Source organism: Pinus tabuliformis, chromosome 7 (assembly GCF_031772625.1).
Source record: "Pinus tabuliformis cultivar Carrire ecotype Pingquan chromosome 7, CPIR1, whole genome shotgun sequence".
NCBI classification, from domain to species: domain Eukaryota; kingdom Viridiplantae; phylum Streptophyta; class Pinopsida; order Pinales; family Pinaceae; genus Pinus; species Pinus tabuliformis.
Window position 1 is genome coordinate 1,831,499,673 of NC_142293.1, and position 13,248 is coordinate 1,831,512,920.

The 13,248-nt window shown below is 38.0% G+C and overlaps 1 protein-coding gene across 1 annotated transcript; it reads left to right on the forward strand.

Annotated features, from left to right (window-relative positions):
• The first annotated feature begins 641 nt into the window (after positions 1-641).
• On the forward strand, positions 642-1,118 carry LOC149255740 (uncharacterized). Its single transcript, XM_089457298.1, has 2 exons — positions 642-778; positions 893-1,118. Exons 1-2 carry the CDS (start codon positions 642-644, stop codon positions 1,116-1,118), a joined length of 363 nt encoding a protein of 120 aa, XP_089313424.1.
• Positions 1,119-13,248: the final 12,130 nt, after the last annotated feature.

Below are 13,248 nucleotides of genomic sequence, written 5' to 3' on the forward strand. Positions count from 1 at the left end.
TGGGGGTTGAAGTGAATGCTGTTTTGTACTTCTGGAATAGACCAGTTTGGAAGCTTTTATGGCTCTAGCTGTTTTCTACTTGGGTCAATATGTTTTGCAATATTAAATAGTTAAATACTATTTATGGACAGTTGTGGGCCCAGTCAATATATGGGTGATTTTTGGACATAATTTAAAACTTATTTATACATAATGTTATTTATTTCTGTTTAAATTTTGGTTTCAAAAGTCTTAATCACTGGTGGTTTGGTGGGACCAGTATTATATCAACTACTGGTCCCTGCACAACATTAGGAATCTCTCCCCTAACTTTATCGAAAATAAAATAATCTTATTTACCGCTCTGCTGAGTCCACTTGCAAATCGCATGAAGCGAGTAGTTTAGTGGACGGAGGTGGGCTGGATCCAAACAACGCAAAACAAGGGGTCCCAACTGTATTGCGTTTGGGGTTGTCTACCACGGTTTACCATCTCCTTTGCTTCATTGTTATCTCACGTTGTTGTATTTCAAATGCCAAAAACAATGGGTTGTTGCTTGCTTCCCAGCTGTTGGGATTTCAAGAAACAAATAACATAAAAGCCTGTCATTTGGCAACATATGGTGTAAGTTGAATCTCTTTCACTGCACATACATAGATTATATGGATTCCCACGTTATTGCACCAGATCTGGCATGTGATCAGGCGGAGTACTCGGGGGATGACCACAACCCTCCAAAATCATGTTCTGATCAGAAGCAGCAGGTCCTGGGCCAACTAATAACTTCCCTATGGTCTTCGTCTGCCACAACAACATATTTGTTTCATAACATTAGCTAATTGTCTGTTTGTTCGATTTACAGGGTTACTGGTAGATATTAATTCTGATCTAATTGATTGGATTTGCATTGCAGATTAAGTGTTTTGTGTTTTGCATGCGCTCAACCTCGGTGGGAGAGCGAGTGGAATTTCAGTATAGAAGATATGGTGCCCTTCAACAACATCAAGAACAAATCATCATCAGTTATAACAGGAGATTTGATGACTGAAAATGACAAGGGAGGCAAAAGCCAAAAGACGCGGAAGAACATGGGAAGGGTAATCTATCATAGGCCACCTCCTGTGCTTCTTTCCGCTTGAAAGAATCAAGCGCCGCACAGACGTTTCACCCTGCTTTCTAGGGTTGGGGTGGATATTTTAGAGTTGAAAGTTGTTTAAGGCTCCGGACTTGAATCTGGTATTCATCGTTCTGACAACGCCTCTGTATTTGAATCTGGTATTCATCATTCTGAGTACGCCTCTTCTCGACTGAAGAACATTTTCCTGTATTTTCGTTGTGGTTGAGATTTGTAATATCATTGGTATATATATATATTGGAGAATGGTTTCTGCTGTAAATGATATGGAGTACTAACTCAAAGAAAATTGAGTTGAGGCTCATGGTGTTATAACCACGATTGTTGTTACCGACCTTTTACACTGCTATTAATGGGGAGTCAACAATCTCTCCCAACACGAGCTCTTGAGACCTCTGGCCCTGATACCACTTGTTGGAGTTAAGCACATGCTACGAAACACACGGGAGCGTTGACCTTCTACGCCGCCATTAACGGGGAGCCAACACATGGTCGTTTGAGTTAACATTGAAAGAGTATATTTCTATCAAAAACTCATTATTTGGCAACAATATTTTTTTTTTTTTGTTAGAGAGAAAAACATGATTGTATTATATTGAGACAATATAAAGATAACAAATAGTACATCATTAGCTTCTAGAAGCTGGAGAGGTTCAGAAACTAAAAAAAACAAAACTGGATACCATGTGCATCCGGATGCTTTGGCGATGACACACAATGAATGATATACAAGACTTTTTGCACAGTCACATGGTAATTCCTGGGCTATAAGCATATTGCCGAGATGGATCTACCATTCATAAAACCATACATATTCAAGGATATATAACATAAAGATCAAAAATCATAGCATACCTGTAGAGTTCAAGCAGTGAATTAAAAACCAGGGAAGGAGAAATCCTGGATGGAAAAGGAATTCTCGGCAGATATTACTTTCATGCTCCATGTACATGCTTGAGATGGAAGCCCTTCCTTTGATAAACTGTTTGCTTGATGGTTCTGGGATCTGTAGATGTGTTGAATGGAACATCCTTTCACTTTGCCCCGTAAATACATAATTCTGTCCATCCAACCTGCAAGGTGTGGGCATCTGATACAACATTTTCCCATAACATGATCGACCATCATTTTGGAATCCCCATAGATTGAAACAAACTAAATATCAAGGAAGATGCAGAAAGTAAGAAGACCTGCTAGAGCCATAGCCCCCGCCATACTGTTAGATCCCTTTCCTCCACTCCATGAGATGAGATCATGAAGGTTCTCGTCCATAATGATATGAACCCCGCAGCCACAGGGATTTTGTTGAGAAGCACCATCAAAATATGCTCTTGGGACCTCTGAGTGATTATCTTCTTGTTTGTTCTGATTGACATTTTTTCTTTTGTGATCCTTAGCTGGCAGGGATTCATAGAAGGATACAACATTTTGTAGCATATCCATAAAAGGCTCTTTCCTGGCTCTAAAAATTATGTTGTTTCTCCACTTCCATGCACACAAAAGAACTATGATAATTATAGGTCTCCAAGAATCTTTCTGCCCACTCCACCAGTGCAAAGCTTCTTGGGTGGAAGCATGAGTCACAACATGGAAACCAAATATAGCTGGCAGTTCATACCATAATAGCAACACTTTTGGGCATTGGAAAAACATATGAAAGTTACTTTCCTCAGCTGATTCACACATTAAGCAAAAGCCCGACCCATTCCAATTTCTTTTTTTTAGATTTTCCCAAGACAGGTTCTTATTGTGAAAAACCAACCATGCGAAATATGTTAATTTGGGAGGACATCCGGTTTTCCAGAAAATTGATGGAAAAGTAGGACTAGCACGTGGGATTTTTAAACCAATCAAGTTTATGTAAATGTTTTTAACACAAACTTGGGCACCTGCGTTTGGCACTTTCCAGATAAGAACATCTTCTTGCAAAGAATGATGTAAACCACAGCTTCTCAGACCATCTCTGATTGTGTTCCAATGTCTTGCCAAAGACTCAGACATCCCCATACTGTCGGCCTCTTTCCAAAGAGGGATAGGGCCTTGCCATGTTGCTATAAGTTTGTCCCAGGTGGAGAAACCCTTCCTATGGAAGAAGCTTATGAGTCTTTCAGAAGGGGAAATATTCTCACGACCGCATATGAAAGGGTCTATTCCAATGATAATTCTGCTACCAGATTGAAAGCTCCATATCAAATTCTTTAGAAAATAGTGCTCGATCTTTCGAAAGTTGCACCAAATAGCTGACCCATAGTTGGATCCGATCCTCCCTAATCTGTACCAATGGGCCACATCTTTGTTGCCCATATATTTTTTCTTTATTGTGATGCTCCAGGGGCCCTCTCCATAAATCCCTCTCCATAGTGATTTTCATAGAAGTGCCTTCCCAAAAGTTCTCAAGTCCAGTAGCCCCCATCCACCTGAATTCTTCAACATAGAGATCTTTTCCATTCTAGCAAGATGATATTTTCTCTTTTCTGATTTTCTGCCACATATAAAGTTTGCAGCTATCTTATTCATTTTTTGGATGATGCTTGCAGGGAGGAAGAATAAGTGTGCCCAGTATACAACAAGTTGCGTTAATACTGCTTGTGATAGAATAATTCTTCCTGCCAATGATGGGCACTTAAATTCCCAGGCAGATATCTTTTTGTAGTACTTGTCTATTATCCACTGCTAGTCTGCTATAGAGTAACCCTTTGCTTTTAGCTGAAAACCAAAATATTTTAATCCATTTTTGATGGACCTCATCTCTATCCCAAAGAGCGCTGAAATCCATTCTACTATTTCCATGTTGACATCATTATGGAAGAGAATGGATTTTGATTTGTTGATTTGGAGACCAGTAGCATCTTGGAATCTTTTCAGAATGTCATGAAGTTGTGTCCAAGTGACTCTGCATAGCATTGCAAATATGAGCACATCATCTACAAGTAGGTTGTGTGAAATGAAGTTGTTTCTGCAAATCTTCATGGGCCTACACCTGCTTTCACTAACTGCTTTGTTAATATGAAGACTTAATGAATTCATTGCCAAGATAAACAAAAGGGGAGATAGAGGACAACCTTGATGAAGACCTCTTTCTGCAAGAAAAAAAGGGGAAGGTATCCCATTTATGATGACGACATAGTTTACTTTCTCCACGCATGCCATGATCCAATTTATTATATTGGATTTAAGACCAATCTTTGCTAATAAGCATCTAATAAACCCCCAATCTAAGCAATCATATGCTTTTTATAAATCAATTTTCAAAATGGCAGCTTCAGATTTATTAGAAAGCATGGAGAACAAAGTTTCTTGTGTGTTGGCAACTGCATCCAAAATATTTATTCCTTTTAAAAAAGCATGTTGATCCTCTGTTAAAAAACAAGCTAAGGTAGATTTGATCCTTTCAACAATAATTTTTGTAATGATTTTGAAAGTTATGTTGCAGAGGGAAATCGGCCTAAAATCATGGAAGGATTCAGCCTCCATTTTATTTGGGATGAGTGATATTTGAGTGGAGAACACTATCTGGTGTATGTTGCCTGAGATTCTCGCTGCTTCAACCATCCTCAGCAGGTCTAGCTTGATGAGATCATAGAAGTGGATAGAGAATTCTATTGTCCAGCAATCCGGGCCAGGTCATTTGTCCTTCTTGAAGGACTTCATAACACCTAGAAGTTCCTCCTCTGTAATGGGCTGGAAAAGGCATTCATTTTTTCCATCATCAAACATTTGAGGGAACGGATCTATGCCCCATAAAATATCCTGAAACCTGCAAACATCCGTTCTTTTATATTGTTTCTCAAAGTGTCTTACAGCTTCCTTTTGGATGTCTTGTTGGGAGAAAAGGAAGCCCCCCTGACCATCGCTTATTTTCCATATGGAGTTTTTCTCGCGCCTGGAATTTGCGTACCTATGAAAAAATTTGGTGTTTTTGTCACCTTCCTTGAGCCAAATCACCCTACTCTTGAGTCTCCATGAGGCTTCTTCCTGCTTAAGAATTTTTTGTTTCTTTCTTTCCAGCTCATTGATACGGCATCTGATATTAAATGGAAAAGTATTAGTAGCTAGGACTCTGGAGATACTATCCAATTCCAACTGTATTTCCTGAAGGGCCTTTTTGTCCATATGTCTTTTCTTAAACTGCCATTATTTTATGACCTTTCTCATCGATGCCAGCTTATCTGTAAATGTCAAAAAATGGGGGGATCTTGTCTCTTGCTGATAAATCCTTCCAGGTTTTTGTTATGATATCATTAAAATCTGGTTCTTCTAGCCATGACCTGTTAAATTTGAACGGGTACCCTTTCCTAAACCCCTTTTCCCTCCAGCTGAGATATATCGGCCTATGGTCAGATATGAATACATTTCCAATGGAGGAATAAGGCATACCCATTCTATCAATAATGCTAACATGTACAATGAATTTATCAATTCTTTTTGCAATATACGCCTCATCTATCCTCCCATTGTCCCATGTTGGCATCATTTTAGCAGGAATTATGTCTACAAGATTTCTGTGTAGAAGTTCATATTTGATACAATATGCCAACGGCTCTCTTTTCCTGCTTTTCCCCCATCGTTCCTCCAGATTTAGAGTTACATTGAGATCTCCTGCAATCATCAAGGATTCAATATCAAAAATTTTTGATGCAAATAATTTATCCTAGAACGGAAACCTGTTTTTTTATGGGGCGTAGATACTTAAAATATTTATGGGAAAGTATTTTCCTCGAACAGAGGCCGATATGAGAATGCCCACAAAACATTTATAAGCCTTTGCTGTAATCCAAACAGGGTCCCATAAGATCACCAACCCCCCTGATAGGCCTTTGGCTTCTGAGGCAACCAGGTGCCAGGTGGGAAACATTTTCCTAAAATAGGAGATGGATGCAGTATTGCTATGCATGTTTTCTTGTATTAATATAATTTTTGGCTCAGCTGAGTGGAAAAGATTCTTTAGCACCAAAAATTTATGGTCTGCTCCCAGATCTCTTATGTTCATAGATATGATGAAAGTCATTGAGGGGTTTCTTCAGCCGCTCTTGCTCTAAGAGGTCGATTCTCTGACATGTCAATGATGGGAACATCAACAAGAGACAGGTTCCTTACTTCTCTATCTACGACAATCGCCCTCCCCCCTAAAATGTTGACTGCCCCCAATTATTTTTTCTTCTCACTGTTATATTTCTTGCAGAGTCAGTGCTTATGAGAGAAGGCGATGGTTTCCTTGGTTTATGAATTGTTAAAGGTTCCAGTTCCAGTGACTTCTTTCTTAGCAGATAGTCTATGTCACTATCAAGCAAATTTGTTGGAGACGATACAAGGGAATTGAGAGGTGTAGCTAAAATCATGGGCTGGAGCAGCCCCCTTTATGCGCGATGGGGAGGGTGATGAAATAAACATGGTTTGGGAGCCCACAGTAAAGTCTTTGAAAGCCTGGGAGGATGGAGGAGGGGGAGGCACTTCTTTGTCATCATTTGGTTCTAGAGGGGGTGGACACTGAAAAGCTTGGGTCATTTTATCAGGAGTGGATACTAACCTTCTCGAGCTTTCCGGCTTGGTGCAATGACTCTAAGAAAATATTGATGGATGGGATATATCATGTGAATAACACTAGGGAGATTGACTGATATATTTTCCCATATTTGTAAGTTCTTGCATCTCATCATGTTCTGACGGAGATAGGCTGATTGTGGAAGAAGGCTTTGCCTTATCAGAACGCTCGGGCATAATCTTATATTTGTTGGTATCTGTCTGGATTTGTCCATGATGCGACCTTATTTTTGAAGCCAAGTGCCGAGGGCAATTATTGATCAAATGACCTGTCTTGTGACATGTTGAACATCTAAAGGGGATTCCCCAAAAATCCAATCTCTGATCTATTTTAAAATCTCCCAGGGTATTCTATGTGGTCGGGAAACCCTCCCCTGAAGGCCTTTTCTACAAGAATCCATGCTATTTGCTTATCCTTTTCCCCAAGACATCTTGAGTCAACATAGACACACTTACCTATGGCGTTACCTATCTCAGTTAAAATTTCCTTCGACCACAGCTCCAGAGGAAGTCCAGAGAGTTTGACCCATATTAAGTTATTTGAAGGAATGTTCTTCAGAGGGTTGTACCCAATATACCACTTGTAAAGGGCAAGGAAACACCTTTTATGAACCCAGGGATGATTTTGAATGGTATCTAAATCACTGGCACTCAGAAAATGAAAACAATACCAGTCTCTCATGAGATTAGAAATGATAGGTATATATCCAATTGGTGGTTTCCACTGATTCTCCAACCATTTCCGCATCATGGCATCATTCATCTCTGGGAAGTGCCACTTGCCCACCAACGCGAGTTCCTGTAGGCTTGATATGCGCTTGGTCACATAAACACTGTCTAGATTTAAAGCAGTTGGCGGGGGGGTTGTTTTAACAGGCTTCCGATTCTTATTATAAAGGTTTACATGTTCGCACATTACCTTTTGCTTTTGTTGAATTTTTTTATTTTTTTTGTTGTCCTGCCAAAAATCTTGCGCTCTTTGTGACCCTTCACCATCCCAGTCAACATCTAGCAACGTTGGTTGGACCACCACGTCATCAAGAGTGGACTGCCAGCCGCCTGATAACGTGGCACCGCTCCATCCAGCTTCAGCCTGTATTGCAGCACGTACCATGGCCTCCGTGGCCGATACGTCAGATGCATAATCCATACGACGCCAAAAACCTCCCCCTGACTTTTCTAAAGTACCTTTTGTCCTAACTGGATTTCCCGGATCGGAAATTAACTCAACTAATAAATAGAATCTGCCCTTTTTCTGAACATATCACCTGGATAGGATAAGGCCAAAGATGGAAACTTAAGACATTTCTGACATTGGTACAGGCAAATTGAAGCCTCGAGAAAGGGTTCTCACTTTTCGAGGGAGGCACAGGATCTCATGAAGCCAGCTGCCCTTGAAATAATAAAGTTGGATGACGTAGCCTGATGAGGGAAAGACTGATGAAGGACTGGAATTAATTCCCCAAGTGCATGACACATCACCTAAAGTACTATCCTCCTGAAAAACTATGAGATTTGAATCTCCTTGCTCTGCAGGCTTTCAACCACCAAGAACAGGATTTTGAATTTTCCGGTCCCTTGAGGATAAGTTTTCTGGTCCAAAAAAACCAGAGCCAATCTTTGTAGGAAAACACTGCAGATTGACGCTCGGGGGAACTCCCGCTCCTCCAGATTGAGAGAGAAACATCAATCTAGGTGATCTAGAGGGCTAATCAAGCAAGTAACCACCCTAAACATACCTAGAAAATTCAACTCTATAGAATTTTCATGATGATGTATCTGGGCATGTTATGCAGCAGTAGTATATTTCAAAAATACACCACCAAGAACCTATTTTAAAGCGGAAATCTGGGCATGGTTTACAGATAACTAAGAAATTCTTCACTTTTTGAATGAAGACCCAGATAAAACAGAAAGTTACAGACCCTGGCATATGAGTTTGAAAATGTGCATGCAGTACTTTGGGAAAGGAGGATTTTTGATGCACAAACAACATTCAAACCTTTATCCTTTTTTTTTAAGCTAACAGAGTACATCTATACCTACTAACATACTGACTGATCTAAGAACTATATCGTTTCAGAGATTCTATTGTTAACCATAAGAAAAAACCGATTAAATTCAGATTGAGAACAGAAAAACCTGACCTTTTTCCGAGTGCTTGCCGAGGGAAGAGCGCCTATAATTCACCAGCAGACCAGAACCAGATGATTTGAAAGCAGTGCATATAAAGCTAGTAAAACCAGTATAATTGAAAAGCATGGAGGTTGAATGCGCATGGACAGGAAATGTAAAATTATGAGGATAACTCAACCCTGCGCCTGAACCGTGCAGGGGAGAAAGAGGTGAGAAACCTTCTCCCTATCGTCAGAAGCTGGTTTTATGAAAGATGGCCAGCAGACGAAAGAGTGAGCGTGTCACAAGGAGGTCTTGCATGTTCAGACCATAAACAGCTGTCAGCATGGTGGAGCGGGGTAAAAGAACGTCTGATGATTCGAATAATGTGTGGGAAGACAAAATACTCCGCTATTACAAGGTGCGAGGGGAGAAAACGTGGCGCTGTGAGAGCAAGGCAAGCATGCATGACTTACCTTCTAAGCACGCACTTGCAAGATAACCATAGGTTGACCGCATAGATGAGAGCGACTGGCTCGTCGCTATTCGGCAACACTCCTCCGCTTGGCAGCATCCCCTAGTGTATCCAATGGAGTCAATGCTTATGAATCGAGAGTGATTCTAAAAGTCACCATTTTGATGAATGCATTAAAATCAATTTACTTCAGGAGCTGTTAGTCAAATTTGCAATGACGAAGTTATTTTCACAAGTCAATTGACACATAAGTCACCTCCAATACCTTTCATATTTCTTTCTTATTGTTTTCACATTGCTCGTCCACATAACCTTTGGATGTGGCTTTTCTTTTTTATAATTGGAGATTTTTATTTTTATTAAAATTAATATAGATTTATTTTAAGTTTGGATTTAATATGAGTTTAGAGATCTAATTTCTTCCACATGTTCGTAACTTTTGGTTGTGGTTTTTTTTTTATAATTGCGAAATTTTTATTTTTATTAAAATTAATATAAATTTATTTTAAGTTTGGATTTAATATGAGTTTAGAGATCAAATTTCTTCACATGCTAAAATGTAAAATATAATGTATTATTTTTTATTGTTTAAATTATATTTTTAAATGTTAAATAAAATTTATATAATAACAAATAAATATATTAACTATGAAAACTTAATTTCTTCATGATATCTATATAATTTTTTTAAAATGGTATATAATCTATAAGCAATTGATATTAAAATATTCTATATAACATGTACATCTAAACATTTTATGATGCAAATTAAAATGTTTTTTTATTATTAACATATTTTTAAGTATTAAAATATTTGATCAATAACCAAATTATAAAATTTAACCATATTACTCACATTTTTTTACTTCTAATTACTTTACAACATATTCATTTTACATTTTTAAAATTCATAGATTTATATTGTTAAATTTAATTGGTACCATGAAAGGGAATAATGGGTTACACGGAACAAGCCAATCACTTTGTCGGACAAGAAACTCTAGATCATTTGGAAACAAACTTGTGAATCAATGTCATTTTACTACCTGAATTCTTTCTTTGTTTACGTTGTTTTTAATATAATATAATATAATATATATTTTTTTAATTATTTAAATAAAATTTAGGTTTGGAATAATCTCAGGTTACTCTAAACATCTTATAAAATAGTTTATTTTTATATAAGTGATTATTATTTTCAACATTTCTTTTAATTATAAAATTTAAACTTGAAATTTAATAAATAAATTTAAAATCCAGAGAAATCAATTCTATGAATGATTTAAAGTTTAAGCACGTATTTTAGTTAAAAAATCCTTTAACTTTCTAAAATAGTTAAGATTAAAAAATTGTTGATGATGATGATAGTGGTTAACGTCCACTAAGACCAAATTGGTCTATCGGACCTATAATTTTCTTAGTTTTTAATTGTTTGGCTCCTCATCTTTCTTGGCGAGATTGGTGCTGTAGCTTTCTTTTTTTCTCTACCATCTTCCAAATTCCTTTATCTTGCATCTCTTTCATCTCTTTTTGTTCTTGGGACATTGGTGTCTTAGCTTCACGATCTATTGTGTTCGTCCTTTTGAAGATAGTCGGAGAAGAAGTTTGGTCTAGGAGATTTGCTTTGTTGTTAAATGAAGATTTATTTTGCACGGTATTCGAATCCTCATAACTGTTGATGCTTGAGGGGTTGTCGAGTTCACTTTTTTATTGGTGGGCGGGGCTTTCTCTCTGCTTGTTTTGAGAGTTGTTTCTTTATTGCCCGATTTCTTGTGATTCAAAGTTTTCTCTAAAGTATTCTTCTTTGATGACAGTGTAGTGTTCTTTTTGTGCTCCTTCGCACCATGTAGATTTTTGGTGGTTTTTTCTAGCAGAATTTTTCTGGGAGGCTTTTGGTAAATTTTTGGCTAGATGGCCTGTCTCAAAGCAGGATCGACATCTGAAGAGGACACTTTCATAATTGAGTTTCTGGTTCCACACATAGTCTTTACTTTTTAGATTTATTTCAGCTAGGAATCCGGTGATGAAGTCCATTTCCACACAGATGCCTGCATAGGTGGTTCTCGCATATTCCTCTATTTCTAGGCACCTGCAGTAAAATTTCCCAATTGCATTTCCAATGGCTTTTCGCGAGGAAAGATTCCAGAGATGCAAGGGTAGGCCTGGAAATCTCACCCAAGCAAAACAAGAAAGTGGATATGGGTAAATACAAAACAATATCGAGACATTTTAAGGCGTAGGCTTGCTCGCCTTAATGGGAACAAATAAGAAGAAAAATTTTCCAAAGAGAGAAAATAAATAAGAGGAGAAAAAATAAAGAAGAGTCAACCATTTTCAGGCCCACATATACACCTCTTACTTGGTCATTGGATCTCTACGCGCAAGAACTGATGAAGACCAAGACAAGGAAGGATATTTTGAAAGTCGAAGAACAGGAAAGGGACCACAAAACTTCAGAGATCACATTTGCAAATTGATGTTTAATGGAAGATAATAGAATTTTAAAAGAACATGTAACAATGTTACAAGAGGCTCTAGAGATAGGAAAACAAGAGTGGCAGAGCATGAACACATTGTGGCAAACCATGAAAGAATCAATAGCAACAAACAAGGATGTGATAGTTTTCAAAGAAAGTCAGGTAGATACAAGTATCTTAGCAAACAGAACTTTCAAAAGAGAAGGAAAAAAAGAACAATAGGAAAGACGATCCAAAAGAAATCAAAGCTAGAGCTGAAGACACTAATGGTTACATAAGGACAAAAGAAGAAGAATATGCGAACGAAAAGAAAGAAATGACATGGAAACAAACTTTATTATGAAGGGAATAAGATATTATGGGAGGAATGAAACTACTCTCAATTTGACAAGAGACTTTTTAAAAGAGGAACTACATTGAAAAGGGGAAATTTTTTAAGCAGGGAGCGTGGGGAAATATGTGAAGAGAGACCTCGACCCATAAAAGTCACCATGGAAAGTGTGCAAGACAAACACCATCTCTTGGGAAGAAAGAAACTCTTGAAAGGCTCACACTTCTTCCTAGATGAATATTTAAACAACAAGCAACAAGAGGAGAGAAGGGAAGAAGTGGAGAAAATTAGAGTAGCAAGAAATGAAGGGAGAAGGGCATGGTTGTACAATGGTAAAGCAGTTATTGTAGTGTGTGGACCTCAAGGAAAAACAGGGCAGCAAGCTGGCAGTAAAGAAAAAAAAGAGAATCTGATAAGAGGGAGGAAAAGAGCAAGCTTAGTATGGATGAAAAGAGGTGAAGACTCAAATTTGACTCTTATGTGTCAAACTGTGTAGCAGTCAAATCCCACCCCGACCTACTTAAGTTTAGTTTTTCGGAATTGTATAGGTAACCCTTGGAGGAGGGGACTTGTGTTAGGGCCTATTGCAGAAGGTAGAGACATATTTGTCTCACAGAAACTCATGAACATGATGGTTGCAAAATCCCTATGTTTGACAGCCATTTGAAGTTAGTAGTTTGGAATAAGGTAGTAGAAAATGGAAAAGGGGTATAGGGGAATACTAGTTTTTCTGAAAGAAAAATAAGGTTGTCACATTCAGTTAATGAAAGAAGATGTAACTAAACAATATTTATGGTTCAAAATACCAGAGAATGAGAATCACATAAGAATTGCAGCATGTTATTTTGCCCCTCAAGTCTAAAAAACTTACGAAAATAAGGGGCCAGACATCAAGGATCCATATGTAGATTTAAAGAAAGATATTGCCGCGTATTCTCAGCAGCGAGAAGTTTTTTTATTGGGAGATTTCAATGCTATAACAACAAATCAAAAAGCTAGTATTCTTTGTTGAAAAGAGGATCACAATCCTATTTGGCTCACTGAAGAGCAGAATCCCTAATGGGTGAGGTGTTCAGAAGGTGACAAAGCTAGAAATCATTTTGGAGAGGAGTTTCTTACACTGTGTGGTGCTTTCAACTTAATTATTTGAAGTGGTCTAGATAGATGGAAAAGGTCTGGGAAGTTCATTTGCAAC

What these genes read in the sequence shown, in the direction of transcription:
- LOC149255740 (XM_089457298.1), top strand. Translation starts at nt 642, where the DNA reads ATGGATTCCCACGTTATTGCACCAGATCTGGCATGTGATCAGGCGGAG. An exon ending in ATAACTTCCCTATGGTCTTC is followed by an intron (nt 779 to 892) that starts GTCTGCCACAAC and finishes TTTGCATTGCAG; the next exon opens with ATTAAGTGTTTTGTGTTTTG.